This window comes from Schistocerca serialis, unplaced genomic scaffold (assembly GCF_023864345.2).
Source record: "Schistocerca serialis cubense isolate TAMUIC-IGC-003099 unplaced genomic scaffold, iqSchSeri2.2 HiC_scaffold_1444, whole genome shotgun sequence".
In the NCBI taxonomy this organism is placed as follows: Eukaryota; Metazoa; Arthropoda; class Insecta; order Orthoptera; family Acrididae; genus Schistocerca; species Schistocerca serialis.
In genome coordinates, this window is record NW_026047674.1 from 120,228 (window position 1) to 139,073 (window position 18,846).

An 18,846-nucleotide genomic window follows, 5' to 3' on the forward strand; every position below is an offset into this window, starting at 1 on the left:
CTATAGAGAGTGATACATGAAGATATACAAATATTTTAGTATGTTATTCTACAAGTGAAACTAAAGAGAAAAGTTCATACAAACATAGGTCTGCAAATGTTAACTTATGGAGTTACGGCTAATAAAAGATTTTGCCTGAAATTTAGCAACTTTGCTAACATGAAGCCATTGAAAAACTGTATAAGGCTAAAGTAAAACACGATTTCCATTTATTTTGTTGTTAGTGATCTGATGAATGTCGCAAATGTGTATCTGCAATAGTTTTCCAGAGAAGCAAAGATGTAATTTCGTAAAATTTTTAATTTATTAACTACTTGGCCCAATTTGTCTTTTAAATTCCAGACAATTGCACAATGATTTCAACAGAAGTTGTAGAGAATTTAATTTTCGAAAAATGATGGTAATAACATTGGCAGAAACTGTATGACCGTGTCAGATAATCTGCTTTTATTAACACCATAGCACTTGTGAATTTATGTTAAACCATAAAAAAACAAATCTTAGTGTTAAGGAAGTCGTACAGTGGATATACAATTTCACAATACATTTACAATAAATGTTCAAAAATGTCTCCACTGAGTTCAATGCATTTAGCTGTACATGTACGAACAGATTTTGTTGCTCGTTTCAGTTTCGCAGGATTGTTCTTAATTTCGTCCATGGCATTCATAGTGTGAGCAAAGTAATGCCTCACATGTATTGACTTTGTCCTCATAAACTGAACAATACAGAAGACTAACTCGTTTCAAGGTTAGAAAAACGACAGAAACAACTCACTAAAGGTTGCCAACAATGACTTGAACGTTTCTACATTCTTAATGGAAAGTAAACAAATTTACTTGTATAATCATATCTTTGCTTCTCTGGATGTTCCGGAATACTACTGCAGATACATGTCTCGGACACGTTTTATTAGATTCATCAGACGAACAGCAACAAAATAAATGGAAATCATGCTTTACTTTAACCTCATACAGTTTTGCGACGGCTTCATACTAGCGAAGTTGCTAAATGTTAGGCAAAATCTTTTATTAGCCGTAACCCTGTAACTAAACATTTGCGGACCTATGTTTATATGAACTTTTTTCTCTGTTTTTACTTGTAGAGTGACATATTAAAATATTTGTCTATCTTCGTGAATTGCACTATAACTGCACAAAGAGGGGTACATGCAATGAATACAAGACTAAATTTTCTGTACTGTTTTTATTTAAGAAAAACATGAAAAAACAATTAGTAAAACTTTATTAATTTTGCTGATAAGTTTGTTGTACTGGTAGTTTCATGTTAGCATCTCTACAATCTCCTGGTGGCCGCACGCCCTGGCGACGTATAGCGGCGTGTCCCCATCTCCATCGCGGGCCTCCTTGTCGGCCCCTGCCTCCAGCAGCCGGGACACCACCTCTGTGTGGCCATACTGTGCGGCCAAGAGCAGAGGCGTGCTCTGCCAGTTGTTTCTGGCGTCCACCTCAGCCCCACTGCGCAGCAGACATATCACAGCCTGCAGACATCCCTTCCGTGCTGCCCAATGAAGGGCAGTGTCCCTCCTGAATATGTCCCTCGCTCTCACATCTGCACCGGCCGTGAGCACCGCCCGCAGCCTGCTGATTGCCCCCTCCTTAGCCGCATCAATCAGCTCCCTGCCCTTCTGCTCTGCGGTAAGGCCCCTGCAAAATACCGAGGAATTCTCACACATTTCTCCAAATACACTCGTCTAATGAAGAAAACTGTCATAGAAGAAGAGCAGTTCCAAAAATGGAGAAACATACTATTTACAAGGAAATTATTTGCTCGAAATAAGACACACACACACACACACACACACACACACACACACACACACAACGACACACACACTTTAACTTACGTTCTTATTTCTTTCTTTTATGTGTCTGAAGGCAACAACAAATCTGCAGGTTAGAAGAGTAAATTAGCATTTTAAAATTTTCAATACGGTAGGGTTCGCAGCTGCGATGAATTTTTTGAATGATTTCTTGAAGCCTTCAGCTTCCATCCTATTTATTTCCTGTACGATTGTACAATTTCGGCCTTAAACCATTTTCAAGTATCTAAACCGAAAGTTTCATACAATGGATACATTACTGACACTTATGATTTTGATGTAGCAGCAAGTCATATCTGTAGATATACTAGGCGCATTATATCTTACTTTATGGATGATTTTTTTAGTAATAGATTGTGTCATATACGTCGTTGCTGCTATGACATCATGTTGTGCTGTGTCAAAATGCACGGGTTACGTTCGCCTTTACAACTGATGAACATCCGACCCGATAAATGGCTAATAACACCTGGTCCTTACTATAAATATATGTGTATGATGTATTAAGCGAGACAAAACATGTTATAGGTGATCCGAGGGCGCCGATGAAGAAAAAAAAGAAAAAAAACAAGTGGTGAGCGCATGGGACTTCAAAAAAAAATTGTTCAAATGGCTCGGAGAACTATGGGACTTAACTTCTGAGATCATCAGTCCCCTAGAACTTAGACCTACTTAAACCTAACTAACCTAAGGACATCACACATATCCATGTCCGAGGCAGGATTCGAATCTGCGACCGTAGCGGTCGCGCAGTTCCAGACTGTAGCGCCTAGAAACGGGACTTCAGCGATGCAACATCTCGCCATCGCTGGGGCCAGAGATGCTGCCTGGGCGATGTGCAGCAGCCGGCCGCTGTCGTAGACAAGCGACAGCATCAACGAATAATTAATTGATTGTCAGAAGTTGGTGTGGCGCTGCGTATTTGTTCGTGTAAGTGGTTCCTATTGTATGACGTAAGAAGGTAGTTAGTTCCCGAGCAGACCTCTTACCGACTAAGTTAATATATCGAGGTACGTCTAGGACGGACAGGATACCGACCCATTGCATGGTGTGTTGAGGCACAGCAGTTGGCGTTTAAGGCTTGGGAGAGGGAAAGAAGTTTTGCTGATAGAACCTGTATCTTATTTTTGTGCAGTTCACGGAGCAGCGTGGATACTTTGTCTTTTAGGCCCCTGTTCATATACGTGGCTGTGACGGTAGTTTCCTCTCAATGCTGAACTATGGAATGTACGTAGGCACTGTGTGATTTTATAAATAGTCGCGAATGAGAAACTGGTTTTGGCGAATTTATGTGCTATGGCGATCGATTTATTGTCGTCCTGTGAACAGTTCGGTAGTGAGGAATAGTTTGCTATGATGGATACAGCGTGAGCTGTGTTAGAGAGAAGCAGATTTGCAGTTGATGAGTTTTTGGGAATCGTTGGAACCGATATCCTGTCCGTGGTGTACGATTAGTGGTCGCGTCTCGCTCATAGGTAATTGGGTTGTTAGCTGTTTTGTTGGAGTGGTTTGGTAGTGACTGGTGTGTGTCGAGAAGAGAAAGCCTCGAACACATTTTTGTTGTTGTTGTTTAAATACCATAATCATACAGAAGACCTAGAATTGGCTCGTACAGATTTGAACTGTTTCAATGTAATATGATAGATCGCACCAGTAGTTGAGTTCATAAGCGATGAGGATAAAAGGAACCATTTACAAGCTACAACTAAACGAAAACTTTGTTACTCAAGTGACAAGTGGCCTATTTCAATATAGGGAACTTAGCAGGTCGCGTTTAGCTAACGCCTGGAGAGGCTCGGAATTGTGTTAAATTGTTACTTAGGGTTAAAGAGGCGCTGGCGCCTAGGGTTTTTGTTTAATTTTATTTCATTATTAATGAATTTCCGTTTTTGTGGGGTGTGTTAGTCTTTGCTGACACTCGCTCACTTATGTGAATTAAATTGTATTGAGATACCAAGACCCAATAAATACCAATTTTCTTGGGTTAAAAGAAACCTTTACGTGTGGTCAATTAGTAGCTGTTGTGGTAACTATATTTTGTGAGAAAAGCAAAGGTTTAGTTTCAGAGATATTAATAACGCTTTGCATGACACAATTTTACGATGGTATTTGTAAGTTTTGCCTGATCAAAAAGTTCATTAATTGAGTTGATCCACGCTAAATATACAGAGGATAGATATTCTAAACAGCTAAAATGATTTCATTTACGCAAAGAGTAGCCTAAGTAATTTCAATTAGAATTGAAGTTGTCGAAAGTTATCATAGACAAGTCAGCGATTATACTAATAGCAAAGATTGGTAACTCTGTGGAATACGTTACGTCGTATTATTTACATAGGAACACTGGACTAAACAGAAAGAGATTTAATGGTAGCTTCAATTATTTTAATCCTTATAGATATCTTTGAGAGCAACTTAAATTCGATTGGTCGTAACACGACCATATATTGTAGGTAAATACTATAAGTAATTAAAAGATTACGAGACTGTTCCTGAGATAGTGTGCTGCGTTGTGAGAATTTTGTTGTGTGTGAGAACAATTGCAAGCTAGAGGTAACATTTAGTTTGACATAATGTAAATAGTTATTGTATTTAAAGTGGTTGGTGTTTTGTTTTGTCCGATAGTACGATAACGGAAGTTGTTATCGAAATCTGCATGTCTCTTAACTGCTGCTAGATATTGTTCGTCAGTGTCATTGGAATGTTTTAGCGTGTCTATTCGTGGTTTAATAGTGTCACTGTACGATTACGACGTTGTGTATAGTATAAGTGCTGTTTATTATCAAAACATTTGAGTCTGTCGTCTCGTCAATGTTTATGATTGCTGCAGTATTAATTATCCGAGCGTTGATCTGTCTTCATTCGTCTTTTGAGAGAGCAACTACGGTATGAGCTAGACTCCGAGTACTTGCCAGGCGTTCCTCTACGACTAGAATCTTCTGAAAAATAATAGCGATCCACAGACATAACATCGACTGTAAAATTAGAACTGTACTAAATTTCTGCTGTAGTGGTCGATTGGTTCGCTCAAGCAATTTTGCGCGGCAGGAAGCCATACATCAGTGGCATAGCGACGTTAGTACAGTACGATCCGTTGTCGTTGTGAGTTCAATCTGGAGTACCGCCAGTTGGCTCGTTACAATGTTTTGCTCATCAGTTAGTTTGAGGTGTTCACGCTATTTTAGGAACACGTTAATTTCGATCAGTTTACTGGACCCTCATTGATCTCAGTACTATTTCATTAGAATACTGTGATAAATGCGATATGTAAGATCTTTGTGCCAACTGTTCAAAAATGACGTGCTCCTACAATAACAGAACAAATAATTGCAAGTTATTTTAAAGAAATTACATACAGTAATATTTACACTAATGATGAACGATAATTAAATATAACAGAACAAAAAACATATGCAGGTTAAGTAGCAAGTTTCTGTAAACTAATTATAATCTTCCTAGGGATAATTACGTTACGTATAAGAGATGTGCAACAACTGCTCGAAATTAACGTGCTCCTAAAATAGCGTGAACACCTCGAACTAATTTATAAGCATAACATGATGTCATGTGAGCAACGACGTATATGACATAATCTATTTCTAAAAAATCTTCCATAACTAAGTTATGATGCGCCTAGTATATCTACAAATATGACTTGTTCCTACATCAAAATCGCAAGTGTCACTAATGTATCCAATGTATGAAACTTCACTTTTAGATACTTGAAAATGGCCTAAGGCCGAAATTGTACAGTCGTACAGGAAATAAACAAAATGGCAGCTGAAGGGTCCTATAAATCATTCAAAAAATTAGCATTTCATACACTTCTCTAGATTACCATTTGGACTACTGCTCTGACTAAATCTTAGCTTCTTGAACAAACTGTGGACCTCTCGCTGAAGATGTGTGTGCTGAGAAATGCACTTTGTCAATTATACCAGTGTGTGACAGCCTCACTGCATGAGCAAAGCAGACAAGCCTGCTACAAACTGTGTGTAGCTTTTGCTCAAGAGTAAAAGGTAACAAAATCTTTTATAAACTAAAGACATTACAGAACAAATTCATTCTGTTATTCTGCCAAGTGAGACATTACAACTGATAAACCTAATAGCCACCAATCGGTCTCACTCAAAAACACTCACACACACACACACGCGCACACATACATACACTTTTTCTGAAAATATAATGTACAAATAGGGCTGTTAATGATGCTGTTTCAATGAAAAGCTTTCTTTTCATATACACCAGTCAGATTCAGTGTTCTGTCATTTCTATGAAAATGCTTCTTGTTGTTGTTGTTGTGGTCTTCAGTCCTGAGACTGGTTTGATGCAGCTCTCCATGCTACTCTATCCTGTGCAAGCTTCTTCATCTCCCAGTACCTACTGCAACCTACATCCTTCTGAATCTGCTTAGTGTATTCATCTCTTGGTCTCCCTCTACGATTTTTACCCTCCACACTGCCCTCCAATGCTAAATTTGTGATCCCTTGATGCCTCAAAACGTGTCCTACCAACCGATCCCTTCTTCTAGTCAAGTTGTGCCACAAACTTCTCTTCTCCCCAATCCTATTCAATACCTCCTCATTAGTTACGTGATCTACCCACCTTATCTTCAGCATTCTTCTGTAGCACCACATTTCGAAAGCTTCTATTCTCTTCTTGTTCAAACTAGTTATCGTCCATGTTTCACTTCCATACATGGCTACACTCCATACAAATACTTTCAGAAACGACTTCCTGACACTTAAATCTATACTCGATGTTAACAAATTCCTCTTCTTGAGAAACGCTTTCCTTGCCATTGCCAGTCTACATTTTATATCCTCTCTACTTCGACCATCATCGGTTATTTTACTCCCTAAATAGCAAAACTCCTTTACTACTTTAAGTGTCTCATTTCCCAATCTAATACCCTCAGCATCACCCGACTTAATTTGACTACATTCCATTATCCTCGTTTTGCTTTTGTTGATGTTCATCTTATATCCTCCCTTCAAGACACCATCCATTCGGTTCAACTGCTCTTCCAAGTCCTTTGCTGTCTCTGACAGAATTACAATGTCATCGGCGAACCTCAAAGTTTTTATTTCTTCTCCATGAATTTTAGTACCTACTCCGAATTTTTCATTTGTTTCCTTTACTGATAGCTCAATATACAGATTGAATAACATTGGGGAGAGGCTACAACCCTGTCTTACTCCTTTCCCAACCACTGCTTCCCTTTCATGCCCCTCGACTCTTATAACTGCCATCTGGTTTCTGTACAAACTGTAAATAGCCTTTCGCTCCCTGTATTTTACCCCTGCCACCTTCAGAATTTGAAAGAGAGTATTCCAGTTAACATTGTCAAAAGTTTTCTCTAAGTCTACAAATGCTAGAAACGTAGGTTTGCCTTTTCTTAATCTTTCTTCTAAGATAAGTCGTAAGGTCAGTATTGCCTCACGTGTTCCAACATTTCTACGGAATCCAAACTGATCTTCCTCGAGGTCGGCTTCTACCAGTTTTTCCATTCGTCTGTAAAGAATTCGCGTTAGTATTTCGCAGCTGTGACTTATTAAACTGATAGTTCGGTAATTTTCACATCTGTCAACACCTGCTTTCTTTGGGATTGGAATTATTATATTCTTCTTGAAGTCTGAGGGTATTTCGCCTGTCTCATACATCGTGCTCACCAGATGGTAGAGTTTTGTCATGACTGGCTCTCCCGAGGCCATCAGTAGTTCAAATGGAATGTTGTCTACTCCCGGGGCCTTGTTTCGACTCAGGTCTTTCAGTGCTCTGTCAAACTCTTCACGCAGTATCTTATCTCCCATTTCGTCTTCATCTACATCCTCTTCCATTTCCATAATATTGTCCTCAAGTACATCGCCCTTGTATAAACCCTCTATATACTCCTTCCACCTTTCTGCCTTCCCTTCTTTGCTTAGAACTGGGTTGCCATCTGAGCTCTTTATATTCATACAATTGGTTCTCTTCTCTCCAAAGGTCTCTTTAATTTTCCTGTAGGCAGTATCTATCTTACCCCTAGTGAGACAAGCCTCTACATCCTTACATTTGTCCTCTAGCCATCCCTGCTTAGCCATTTTGCACTTCCTGTCGATATCATTTTTGAGACGTCTGTATTCCTTTTTGCCTGCTTCATTTACTGCATTTTTGTATTTTCTTCTTTCATCAATTAAATTCAATATTTCTTCTGTTACCCAAGGATTTCTATTAGCCCTCGTCTTTTTACCTACTTGATCCTCTGCTGCCTTCACTACTTCATCCCTCAGAGCTACCCATTCTTCTTTTACTGTATTTCTTTCCCCCATTCCTGTCAATTGTTCCCTTATGCTCTCCCTGAAACTCTCTACAACCTCTGGTTCTTTCAGTTTATCCAGGTCCCATCTCCTTAAATTCCCACCTTTTTGCAGTTTCTTCAGTTTCAATCTGCAGTTCATAACCAATAGATTGTGGTCAGAATACACATCTGCCCCAGGAAATGTCTTACAATTTAAAACCTGGTTCCTAAATCTCTGTCTTACCATTATATAATCTATCTGATACCTACTAGTATCTCCAGGATTCTTCCAGGTATACAACCTTCTTTTATGATTCTTGAACCAAGTGTTGGCTATGATTAAATTATGCTCTGTGCAAAATTCTACAAGGCGGCTTCCTCTTTCATTCCTTCCCCCCAATCCATATTCACCTACTATGTTTCCTTCTCTCCCTTTTCCTACTGACGAATTCCAGTCACCCATGACTATTAAATTTTCATCTCCTTTCACTACCTGAATAATTTCTTTTATCTCGTCATACATTTCATCTATTTCTTCGTCATCTGCAGAGCTAGTTGGCATATAAACTTGTACTACTGTAGTAGGCGTGGGCTTCGTGCCTATCTTGGCCACAATAATGCGTTCACTATGCTGTTTGTAGTAGCTAACCCGCACTCCTATTTTTTTATTCATTATTAAACCTACTCCTGCATTACCCCTATTTGATTTTGTATTTATAACCCTGTAATCACCTGACCAAAAGTCTTGTTCCTCCTGCCACCGAACTTCACTAATTCCCACTATATCTAACTTTAACCTATCCATTTCCCTTTTTAAATTTTCTAACCTACCTTCCCGATTAAGGGATCTGACATTCCACGCTCCGATCCGTAGGACGCCAGTTTTCTTTCTCCTGATAACGACGTCCTCCTGAGTAGTCCCTGCCCGGAGATCCGAATGGGGGACTATTTTACCTCCGGAATATTTTACCCAAGAGGACGCCATCATCATTTAATCATACAGTAGAGCTGCATGTCCTCGGGAAAAATTACGGCTGTAGTTTCCCCTTGCTTTCAGCCGTTCGCAGTACCAGCAGAGCAAGGCCGTTTTGGTTAATGTTACAAGGCCAGATCAGTCAATCATCCAGACTGTTGCCCCTGCAACTACTGAAAAGGCTGCTGCCCCTCTTCAGGAACCACATGTTTGTCTGGCCTCTCAACAGATACCCCTCCGTTGTGGTTGCACCTACGGTACGGCCATCTGTATCGCTGAGGCACGCAAGCCTCCCCACCAGCGGCAAGGTCCATGGTTCATGGGGGGAAATGCTTCTTAGTCTTTCCTATTTAATGACGAGACAGGTAATTTCTCCTGGGATCAATAGTTCTTTGCTGTTTTGCACTTACCATCAATCTAATGTTTTAGAAGTTTCTGATTCCCTATAGACGCTTTAATTCTCTACATTTTTATGTTTGCTTCTTTCTTCAAATCCATTACCTTTTTTGCTAACCAAAGATTGTGTCTGTACTGTGTCATTTTGTCTACCTTCAGATGACTTTACTGTTTCCTTTCTTAAGGCTACTCATTTCAGTTCTGTTTTATTCCTTTCTTCCGTTTCAGGCAATAATTTCCAAATAATCTTTATGAAACCTTCAACAGACTCCGGTCCTTTTAAATAATTCAGGACTTAGGTCATTAATTTCCTAGTTTTCTGAAGTTTCGCCATTTTTAATATGTAGTTCATGAACTATAAATTAAGTTCAAACTGCATATCTGTCCCTGGAAACAATTTCCAGTTCATAACACTGCTTTCGAAATCTTTGACTTACTATTATGTCATAATGTGAAATCTCCTGGTTTCTCCATATGTCTTTTACGTTTAGAATCTCGTTTCCTTATTTTTAAACCAAATCTTAACAATGATAAAGTTGTATTGTGCAAAAAAATATTTTACTCTTTTCTTGCCTGAACTGTTTGCTATGAACTTCCATACTAGGTAAATCCAGACAATTACCTTGATAAAAGACTTGTCAACATTTAAATTTATATTTGTTGTTAATAAATTACTCTTTCTGGGAAATGCTTTTCCTTCTACCGCCACTTCGCATTTTATAACCTCCCTACTTCAGCTGTCGATGGTTATTTTCTTAAGCAAATAGTACTAATGATCATAAGAGCAAAATGTGACACCTAAATTACACCTGAAGCCAGCATAAATATTCTGAAATATGTATATCCATTTGATGCTGGTTTCAGTTAATATTATTAATTGGGTATAATTGTGACATCAGAATTTGTGGTGCAATCATTGGAGAGTTCGTGAAGAGTAAATCTTAACATTTTAAGCGTTTAAGAACGTATGAGCGTGTACACAGTGTGTAATGAGATAGTAAATCAAATACTGACTTTTTTGATGTGGTTATCCAATAGATCATTGGTTCAATATGGATGCCTGTCACATGTACATTTTCAGTGAAATAAATAAACATGAACATTATTTTGTGCATTTAACGAGCCTGAGATACTACACAGCTCTTTTTCAAGAGCTAGCGAACCTAGACTAGTGTGTGGAAACAAATTTACAGCCGAATAACTCTCAAGACATCGCAATTTATGGATTTGAATACTGCAGCTACTTTGTCTGGTTTTCCTTTATTACGCCACATTGCTCTTTACCCTACATCAGAGATCAGATTTGTGGTACATACTGAGGAATGTAAGCATTAGTAGAGGAAGCTTAAGTCAGCCTGCTATGCCCCATGCTTTCATGCACAGACCTAAAGGCTACACCACTTCAGTTTCTTCTTTTCTGTTCACAATACTCATGTTGAGTATCTTACTGTCATTCATTTGATTCCACAACTCCCTACCCTGTCCGTTATTTAGGTTTTGCAACGCTTTCTCCAACACATTGTCTCCATTGTGTGGAGCTTTCCTTTTGTTTCCTGTGACAGGATTCACAATTCTGCCATAAATAGCACAGCAATTTCCACAAAGCTTATCTAAATCGCTTTTTTGTAACATTGGTGATTTTGGCATTTTCTGACTACTAAATTTTTGTAGTGATTGCCAACATTATGAGAAAATTGTGGGTATCTAAGATGATGTCAGGCTATCACTTACGTAGTTTGTCACCATCTACAAAGCCTGGGACGCTTCCATTATTTGGGTTGATTCAAGAAATGTGCAGTAAACACGTTTTGTAGCCTGCATACAATGTACTCCTGTTCTAATATGCTGTTTGCTGTCCTCATCAGGCAGGCTGTACAGCAACATCAAGGGAATTTTAAGGCATGTTGAAATGATTGTACCAGATCGATATTGTGTAGAAGAAAGTGTAACATACCATCAAGGGAGAAAAATTAGAGTCTTTCCAAGCATGGGTACCACTCCACAAAATCCTTTTGCGTAAATATAAGAAACTGCTTTGAGGGTGACATGTGCAATACTTTTGCTACCAGCTTCTGTAGCCTGCACAGGAACGTTGACAATAATGTGTGACAGATGATGCCTCAAAGGAAGGCAATCCAGACTATCTTTTATTGCTGGTCGAGTTGTGAAAGCTGTGAATCAATACCGGTATGCAGAACTGTCTGTCATTTACCGGACACTTCTAAAGTGTGTTTGAGAACTTTCATTGAGCGTACCATACAATGTTAAAATTATATTTTGTGACAGAATAACATACGCCTATCAGTAAAATTGCTCATACAAAATCTTTTGTGCCATTAATTACATCTTAAGTAAACAAAACCTAAGTGAGCAGTTTGCTTACATAGGGAGAACAATGGACCCATTGTTCCTGAGGATACGCAGTCCCACTACTCAAGAGAACTGTAAGCAGTTCTTAAAGCACAGCTATGCAGGTACAAACCTGATATATTCCCCAATCTACGATAGAAAAGATTGTAGAACCCTATGTAGATTAACTCCTTAACTGTGGACGATTTTCCGATTTTTCCATCCAAAGGAGTGGAAAATTTTAGTAGATAATGAGAATGATTATAATTATAGTAATTTAACAAGAAAATCAAAAACTTACTTTGAGTTGATTCTTAACTGACATTGAGAGTAAATATAGTGGGTAAACTGAAAGTCGCGTTCAACGTTATAAAAGCAGAACAAACATACTGATAAATATTCTGAGTCTTGTATATCTCAAAGCAAGGTCCCACACACAAGCTCGGGAATGAAACTGCTGCCACTTGAAGGTATATGTGTGGTATGTGAGTGGGACTGTATACCGTGAAAACCGAGGCACCTGCGGTTTCAGACGATAAAATAGCAGTTCCAAAGCGCAGACAGAGCCGAAATTACACCCGACGCGATATTCGCAGGTCTCGCGAAATTCCCCAGAAACAGCTGAAAGGAAAAGTCCACGTCGGCCGCAGCTGGAGGGTTGAGGTACAGAGGTGTTATTGCACCACGTTATCAGAGTCTTCATCCACTTTCCATTATAAGTTCTTTTACTGAATCTCTGAACGAAATGAGTTATCACATTTTGTCACATTGATTCATGTAAATCAATTCCTCAAACTCCAAGATGTTACTGCCAACCAATAGTTGGTCTTCACTGAAACAGATGGTTCATGCAGAGAATTCTAGTTGTCTGAGTGTGGCAGTCCTTCCTGAATATACCCAAGACGGCGCACAGAATTCAACTATTCTTCAGGTATTTAAATGTATTTTCCTGACATAGAAGCAAACAAGTTCAGTCCAGTTACTGGAAAATTTCAGGTCGCAGCCGCACCAAACAGGAAAATTTTCTGTTGTACACAAGAGATTTTGTCAGAACATTTCAGATATCGGGGCATTATGTCGGCTATGCTTTATGTACGCTATGTTTTAGCGAATCCATACTTTCAAATATGCACGAAATGCACTGAGACCTATAATAGTGTACACCTAACTCCATGTGCACACTTAAAGTAAAAAGGAGGGAAAACACACACACACACACACACACACACACACACACACACACACACACACACAAGCTGCACCAACTGTAGAGTGTGAGTGTATACTAATATTTCATGCTGCTTTCTATAGTAGCATTATAAATACTCCTGTCAAGCAAACATAGGCTTCCTGAACTGATTGTCTGCCTCATGGCGCCAATATATGTACTAAGAAATAAGAAAGTGTCACTTGTGTCAGAAAACCTCTCTTTACTCATCCTAGCAGAGAATATCTGTATTCTCATACGGCAAACTGTGTGCCACAAGAGTTTAATAATAAAATGTGGCAACTTCTCTACAAAGGAAAAATCAAATAAAAACAATATTGTTTTCCAATTCTGACAAGATAGATGTTACAGTTTAAAATAAGTCCATGCAAAGAGACGAAAAATTAATGATCTAATAAACACTTTATATAGGTATTTAAAAATAATCTTAACATGCTGATAATTTATATGAAAAGCTACCTATTGCATCCTATCGAATGGCAAGGTAGAAAACGTGAGTTTTGAACAACTCCACTGTTTTCAACAGCCTGCAAGTTGTTTTGAATCCCACAGTGCTTTACTAGGTGTGGCCATGGTGGAAGTGGTGGGCCTTTGCCTCCCTCTGGTGAGTTGACTGGTTCACACAGACCCACAATCTGACATGGAATAGTAGCAATGCTGATGTTTCATCTCGAAATGGACAGACGTTAGAACTTGCAAGGACTGTGTGTCTGAATCAATCCCTGATGTGTGGAATCCGAAACTTTACCAAGGAGTAACCAAGCTGCTTCATGCACAGTATGTGTCTATCCTTCAAACTGTTGTAACGGCAATGCACTGGTAGGGTTCAGTGACGTTTTAGTCACTTACTTTACCATGTACTCTCATCACTAAAGTGCATATTTTCTTGAACCTGCTCGTTAATTAGCAACTGTTTCTCTCCACACCACTCCCTGTTGAAGTACTCTTTGCCCCATTCCGACACATGTTTAGGATGGCAAAGTTACTGGAAGTCTACACTCCGTATCCTGGGACATACGTATAAGCACTTCATTGCTTAAGTAATTTTTAACTGTTCAGACGATAATCACAAGATGCAGAGGTATACTTAGTTAACGCCTGGAGACCGGGTTAGATTACACCTAGATTATAGGACAATGAATAGAGGCTCCACAATTAGATATTGTATTGTAACATGTAATATCCAGAAACATCTAAGTGTAAATAAGTGGGATACTGAAGTGCCAAGGAATTTGACATGCTATTTAAATTATCTGACATTGTAGATAAAGCAATAACGAAGAACACATTAGGCAGTTAATTTCAGCATGAGTGGATTTCTTAAATAAAAAACGAACCACAGAAGTTAAATAGGCAGCTGAATAAAGCGAACTCTGAAGAAATATTGGCGAACGGAAAGAACACTTGAATTGATTGACGAAAGAAGGAAGAACAAAAAAACTGAAGAAAGTTAGGAATACAGCATTACACATCACTAAGGAGTGAAATCAATAGGAAGTTCAAGGACATAAAGTAAAATATCTGCAGGAAAAATTAGAAGAAAACGAAAAGGAAATGGTCATTCGAAGGACAGTTTCAGCACACAGAAAAGTTTAATTTCTAGATCACCAACATTGAGAGTTCGAAAGAACGCTGCTAATCAACACCGACGAGAAAGCGATGGGTGGGAAGAGTATTTCGAAATCCTCTAAGGGAGAGGAACCACTAGGTACATAATACCTTAGGACATGGAACTCGAATATAAAAACATAGAAGATTCAATATTAGATCCAGAGTTCAACAATATTTGGAAAACTTGTGAACAAACCAGGTGGAATAGTTGGATAATATACCTTCAGAATTTCTTAAATCATTGGGGGAAGTGGCAACCAAACGATTATTCAAGATAGTATGTAGACTCTACGAGACTACAGACATACCATCACACTTTCAGCAAAATATCCTTCAGATATTCCAGAAGCGAGAAAATGCATCTGAGTGCGAGAACTTTTGTTCAGTCAACTTAGCAGCTCATGCATCAAAGTTGCTGACAAGAATAATGTACAGAGGAATGGAAGGGAAATGAGGGTCTGTTACAGTTTAGATTTAGGAAAAGTGAAGCTACCAGAGAGGGATTTCTGAATTTGCAGTAGGTAATGGAAGCAAGGTACAATAAAAATCAAGAAATTAATTTAATCTACCACTAAAAAACATCAGACAATGTAAAAATGGTGGAAGTTGTTTGAAATTCTCAAAAACTGGGTATGAGGCATGGGGAAAGGAAGGTGATATAATGCATATACAATAATCAGAAGGTAACAACAAGAGCAGAAGAAAGAGCTGTCTAGATTAAAAAACGTATAACTCAAGAATGCAGTCCCCTCCTCAGCTGTTCCAACTGAATATCAAAGAATCAATGGCGGAGATAAAGGTAATGTCAGGAGCAGGATTAAAATTCAGGCTGAAAGGATTTCATTGATAGATACATTTGACAAAATTGCTATCCTCAGCGAAATTGAGAAATAACTTTGGGCTGCTGAATAGAATGAACAGTCTAATGGGCACATAAATTAGATTTATAAGCAAAAGAAGGAACATAGTAACAGAAATAAGAGTTGGTATAATCTTATGATCAAGATAGGGGAGTACAAAGTAGGTGAGATGAAGAAATTCTGCTGCAGTGGAAAAATAATTGTGCATGGTGTGAAAAGCAAAGTAGTTGAAGAATACAAACTAGCACAGACAAAGAGGGCATTCCTCGCCAAATTATGGTACTGGTGTAAAACATAGGCTTTGATTTGGGAAAGATATATCATGTAATGTATATTTGGAGCACGGGATTGTACGAAAATGAATCGTGGATTGTGGGAAAACAGCAGCAGTAGGGAATCGAAGTGTTCCAAATAAGGTGCCATAGAAGGATGTTGAAATTGGGGTGAAATGGTAAGAAAAGAAAGGAGGGTCTTACTGTAGAGTCGGTGAGGGTAGGAGTATAAGAAAAATCCTGACAAGTACTAGAGACAGTTTGGTTCGACATAGATGAAGAAATCACTGAACTGTCGTGATACTGCAGGTAGCTACAGAGAATAAAAACTGTAGGAGAAGACAAAGACTGAAATATGTGCGTGAAATAAGCCACGACTTTGGGTGCAAGTGCTACTGGGAGGTAAAGAGGTTGTCTCAGGATAGGAAGTTCTGGAGAGTTACATCAGACCAGTCAGAAGCCTGTATCCCCACACTTTACGGAAAAAAAAGAAACAAAACTGGGAAGCACAGAAGGGGAGCTCAGAACTGTTAATCTATTATTGAAATAGCCACAAACGTCATCTATAAGATTTTGCTTTGCATGTGTATGTTTACTGGAACTCATTTACCCATTCTACAGCGATATGAACAGGCCACTCCACGTCCTGAGGAGCTCATACAGAACAGCCATTCTCCACTGTGAGTTCTTCTGTTTTACTTCTTGAACACTGTACTTCTTGTTACCAGCCACAATTTAACCAGAGCTCTAGAATTATTTCTGCTCTCTCATTCATACTACATACCCCACATTGTAACATAGCACAGTCCTTAAATTCTCTCCTACTACAGCATTTCCATACCTCATGATTGTTATATCGTCATCTTGTTTTACATACTTAGTTACCAGTTCAGTGCTGTCATATACTTACTCTCCCTACATTTTCTGTGTGTGACACTGAATTATGTTCCTGAGCTATTGCTGGCATTGATTTGCTGATTATGATGAGGATAAAGCTATCACTGAGCTGTTTGAAATAACTTACTCTCTGACCTACCCTCCTATTCACAATAAACCATTCTCCCATAATACCATTTTCTGGGGCTGTTGATATGACACCACATTTGTGTGACCAGATATCCAAATTATCATTCCATTTCGCTTTGCTGATTCCTACTACATTTAGATTGAGCCTGAGGCGGCTGTTTCATACAAGAGCTTTTCGTGCAGTGCATGACTGCATTTAACCCCTCGTCGATTCACAGACCGCCAGTCACGAGTCGTCTCTGATCATGAGCAGAATTCACCTTTGCCAAAACAAGGATGTCCTCGTTTATCTCAACCCAGGAGTCCAAAGCTTTGACCTGAGTCAACCAAAGTGTTCATATCAGTTCCATCATGCTTTGTAAGACAAAACACCATTTTCTCGACCTCTGTTTCGATCAGAATGCCTTCGGAAGTAGTATTTCAGACATTTGTCTTGTGTGAGATATGAGCGCTTTCAGCCAGCTATCTTTGGTGCAATGGTGAGACCGCAGCGAGTGACAAGCACTTCAGTTGACTTCATATTATTATACACTTTGGATGTATGATGATTTTCAAATTAGGGAAAACTGTGTCTGTTTCCTGCTGTATTTTACATGTAGATTTCACTTTCTGATTGCTTGATCTTTTTTCTCATTTTCAATTGCTTCAGAAAATGTGGTGATTAGGATCTATCTCTGTGCTAGGAGGCTGTGAGTTCAAGTGACAGAAACAGCTTTCCCCAGTCGCAATTACATTTTCACGCAATTTATAACTTTTTTTCTAATTCTGAGACGTAGTTAAGCAGGGATGTTAGATAATCCGACTCTATATTTGTTCATAGACATAATGGTGAAACTGTATATTTGATCTGCTTGTAAACTGAATTGGGTTCCTGATATGTTTTGCCTTCACAAATTCATTACCTAACACCTTGTTTTCTGAAACTACCAATTACACCATGTGTATCTGCATACACGAAACTTCCTGGCAGATTAAAACTGTGTGCCAGACTGTGACTCGAACTCTGGACCTTGGAAGCAGAGAGGACGGGTTGTGAGACGTGCTTGGTTAGCTCAGCCGGTTAGAGCACTTGCCTGTGAACGCCAAAGGTCCCGAGTCTCGGCGCGGCACACAGTTTTAATCTGCCAGGAACTTTCATATCAATGCACACTCTTCTGCAGAGTGAAAAATCTCACTGTGGAAACATCTGCCTCCACGTTTAAACCTTTACACATGGTTTCATGGGGAATCGAGTTTCTTATCTTGCGTTTACATAAACTGCGTTCATAACCTTGAATGAAAACTCATGGGCAGTTTGAAAGGCAGAGGCAGCTTACTAGTATTTAAAATACATTTACTTTTTAGATTTTCTAGGTAATTTGTGTGTGTGTGAGTAGTGAGGGAACCCACCGCAGACGGGAGACGACGTCGTCATCAGGTGGTCCAGTGCTGCTGTGTTGGGCAGCCGTGGGCTGCGGAGCTGCAGCAGGAGTCTGGCTGTGGGGCTGGCCATGGGTGTCCGCAGTGGTGGTGGTGGGCCTGCTGTCGGCAGGAGCTGGCGGGCTGCACACACAGAGAGGAACAGAGGTGGAGTGTGGCCAGGCGTGTTCACGTGAGGACCTGGACGCAGCTCACTACAGGCAGCGTTGCTGAGGGGTTGTCCACACATACACTATGTCACCAAAAGTGTCCGGACACCTGGCTGAAAATGACGTGCAAGTTCGTTGCGACCTCCGTTGGTGATGCTGAAATTCAATGTGGTCCGCTCTTGGCCTTGATGACAGCTTCCACTCTCACAGGCATACGTTCAATCAGGTATCCCATTATTCACCAAGTGCTGCGCTGAGGAGAGGTATCGATGTGGGTCAGTGAGGCCTGGCCCAAAGTTGGCGTTCTAAAACATCCCAAAGGTGTTCTGCAGGATTCAGGCCAGAACTTTGTGCACGCCAGTCCATTACAGGGTTGACTGTCATGTAACCACTCCGCCACAGGCCCTTCATTATGAACAGGTGATCGATCATGTTGA

The 18,846-nt window shown here is 39.5% G+C and overlaps 1 protein-coding gene across 1 annotated transcript in view; it reads right to left on the bottom strand.

Annotated features, from left to right (window-relative positions):
• Positions 1–1,282: 1,282 nt before the first annotated feature.
• Positions 1,283–18,846, bottom strand: part of LOC126443291 (ankyrin repeat domain-containing protein 17-like) — a 43,586-nt gene continuing 26,022 nt past the window's right edge. The window contains exons 3-4 of the mRNA XM_050090901.1: positions 18,231–18,383; positions 1,283–1,667 (exon numbers count right to left, since the gene is read on the bottom strand). Of these exons, the coding sequence (XP_049946858.1) occupies positions 1,283–1,667; positions 18,231–18,383 (538 nt within the window). The remainder of the gene's footprint in view (positions 1,668–18,230; positions 18,384–18,846) is intronic.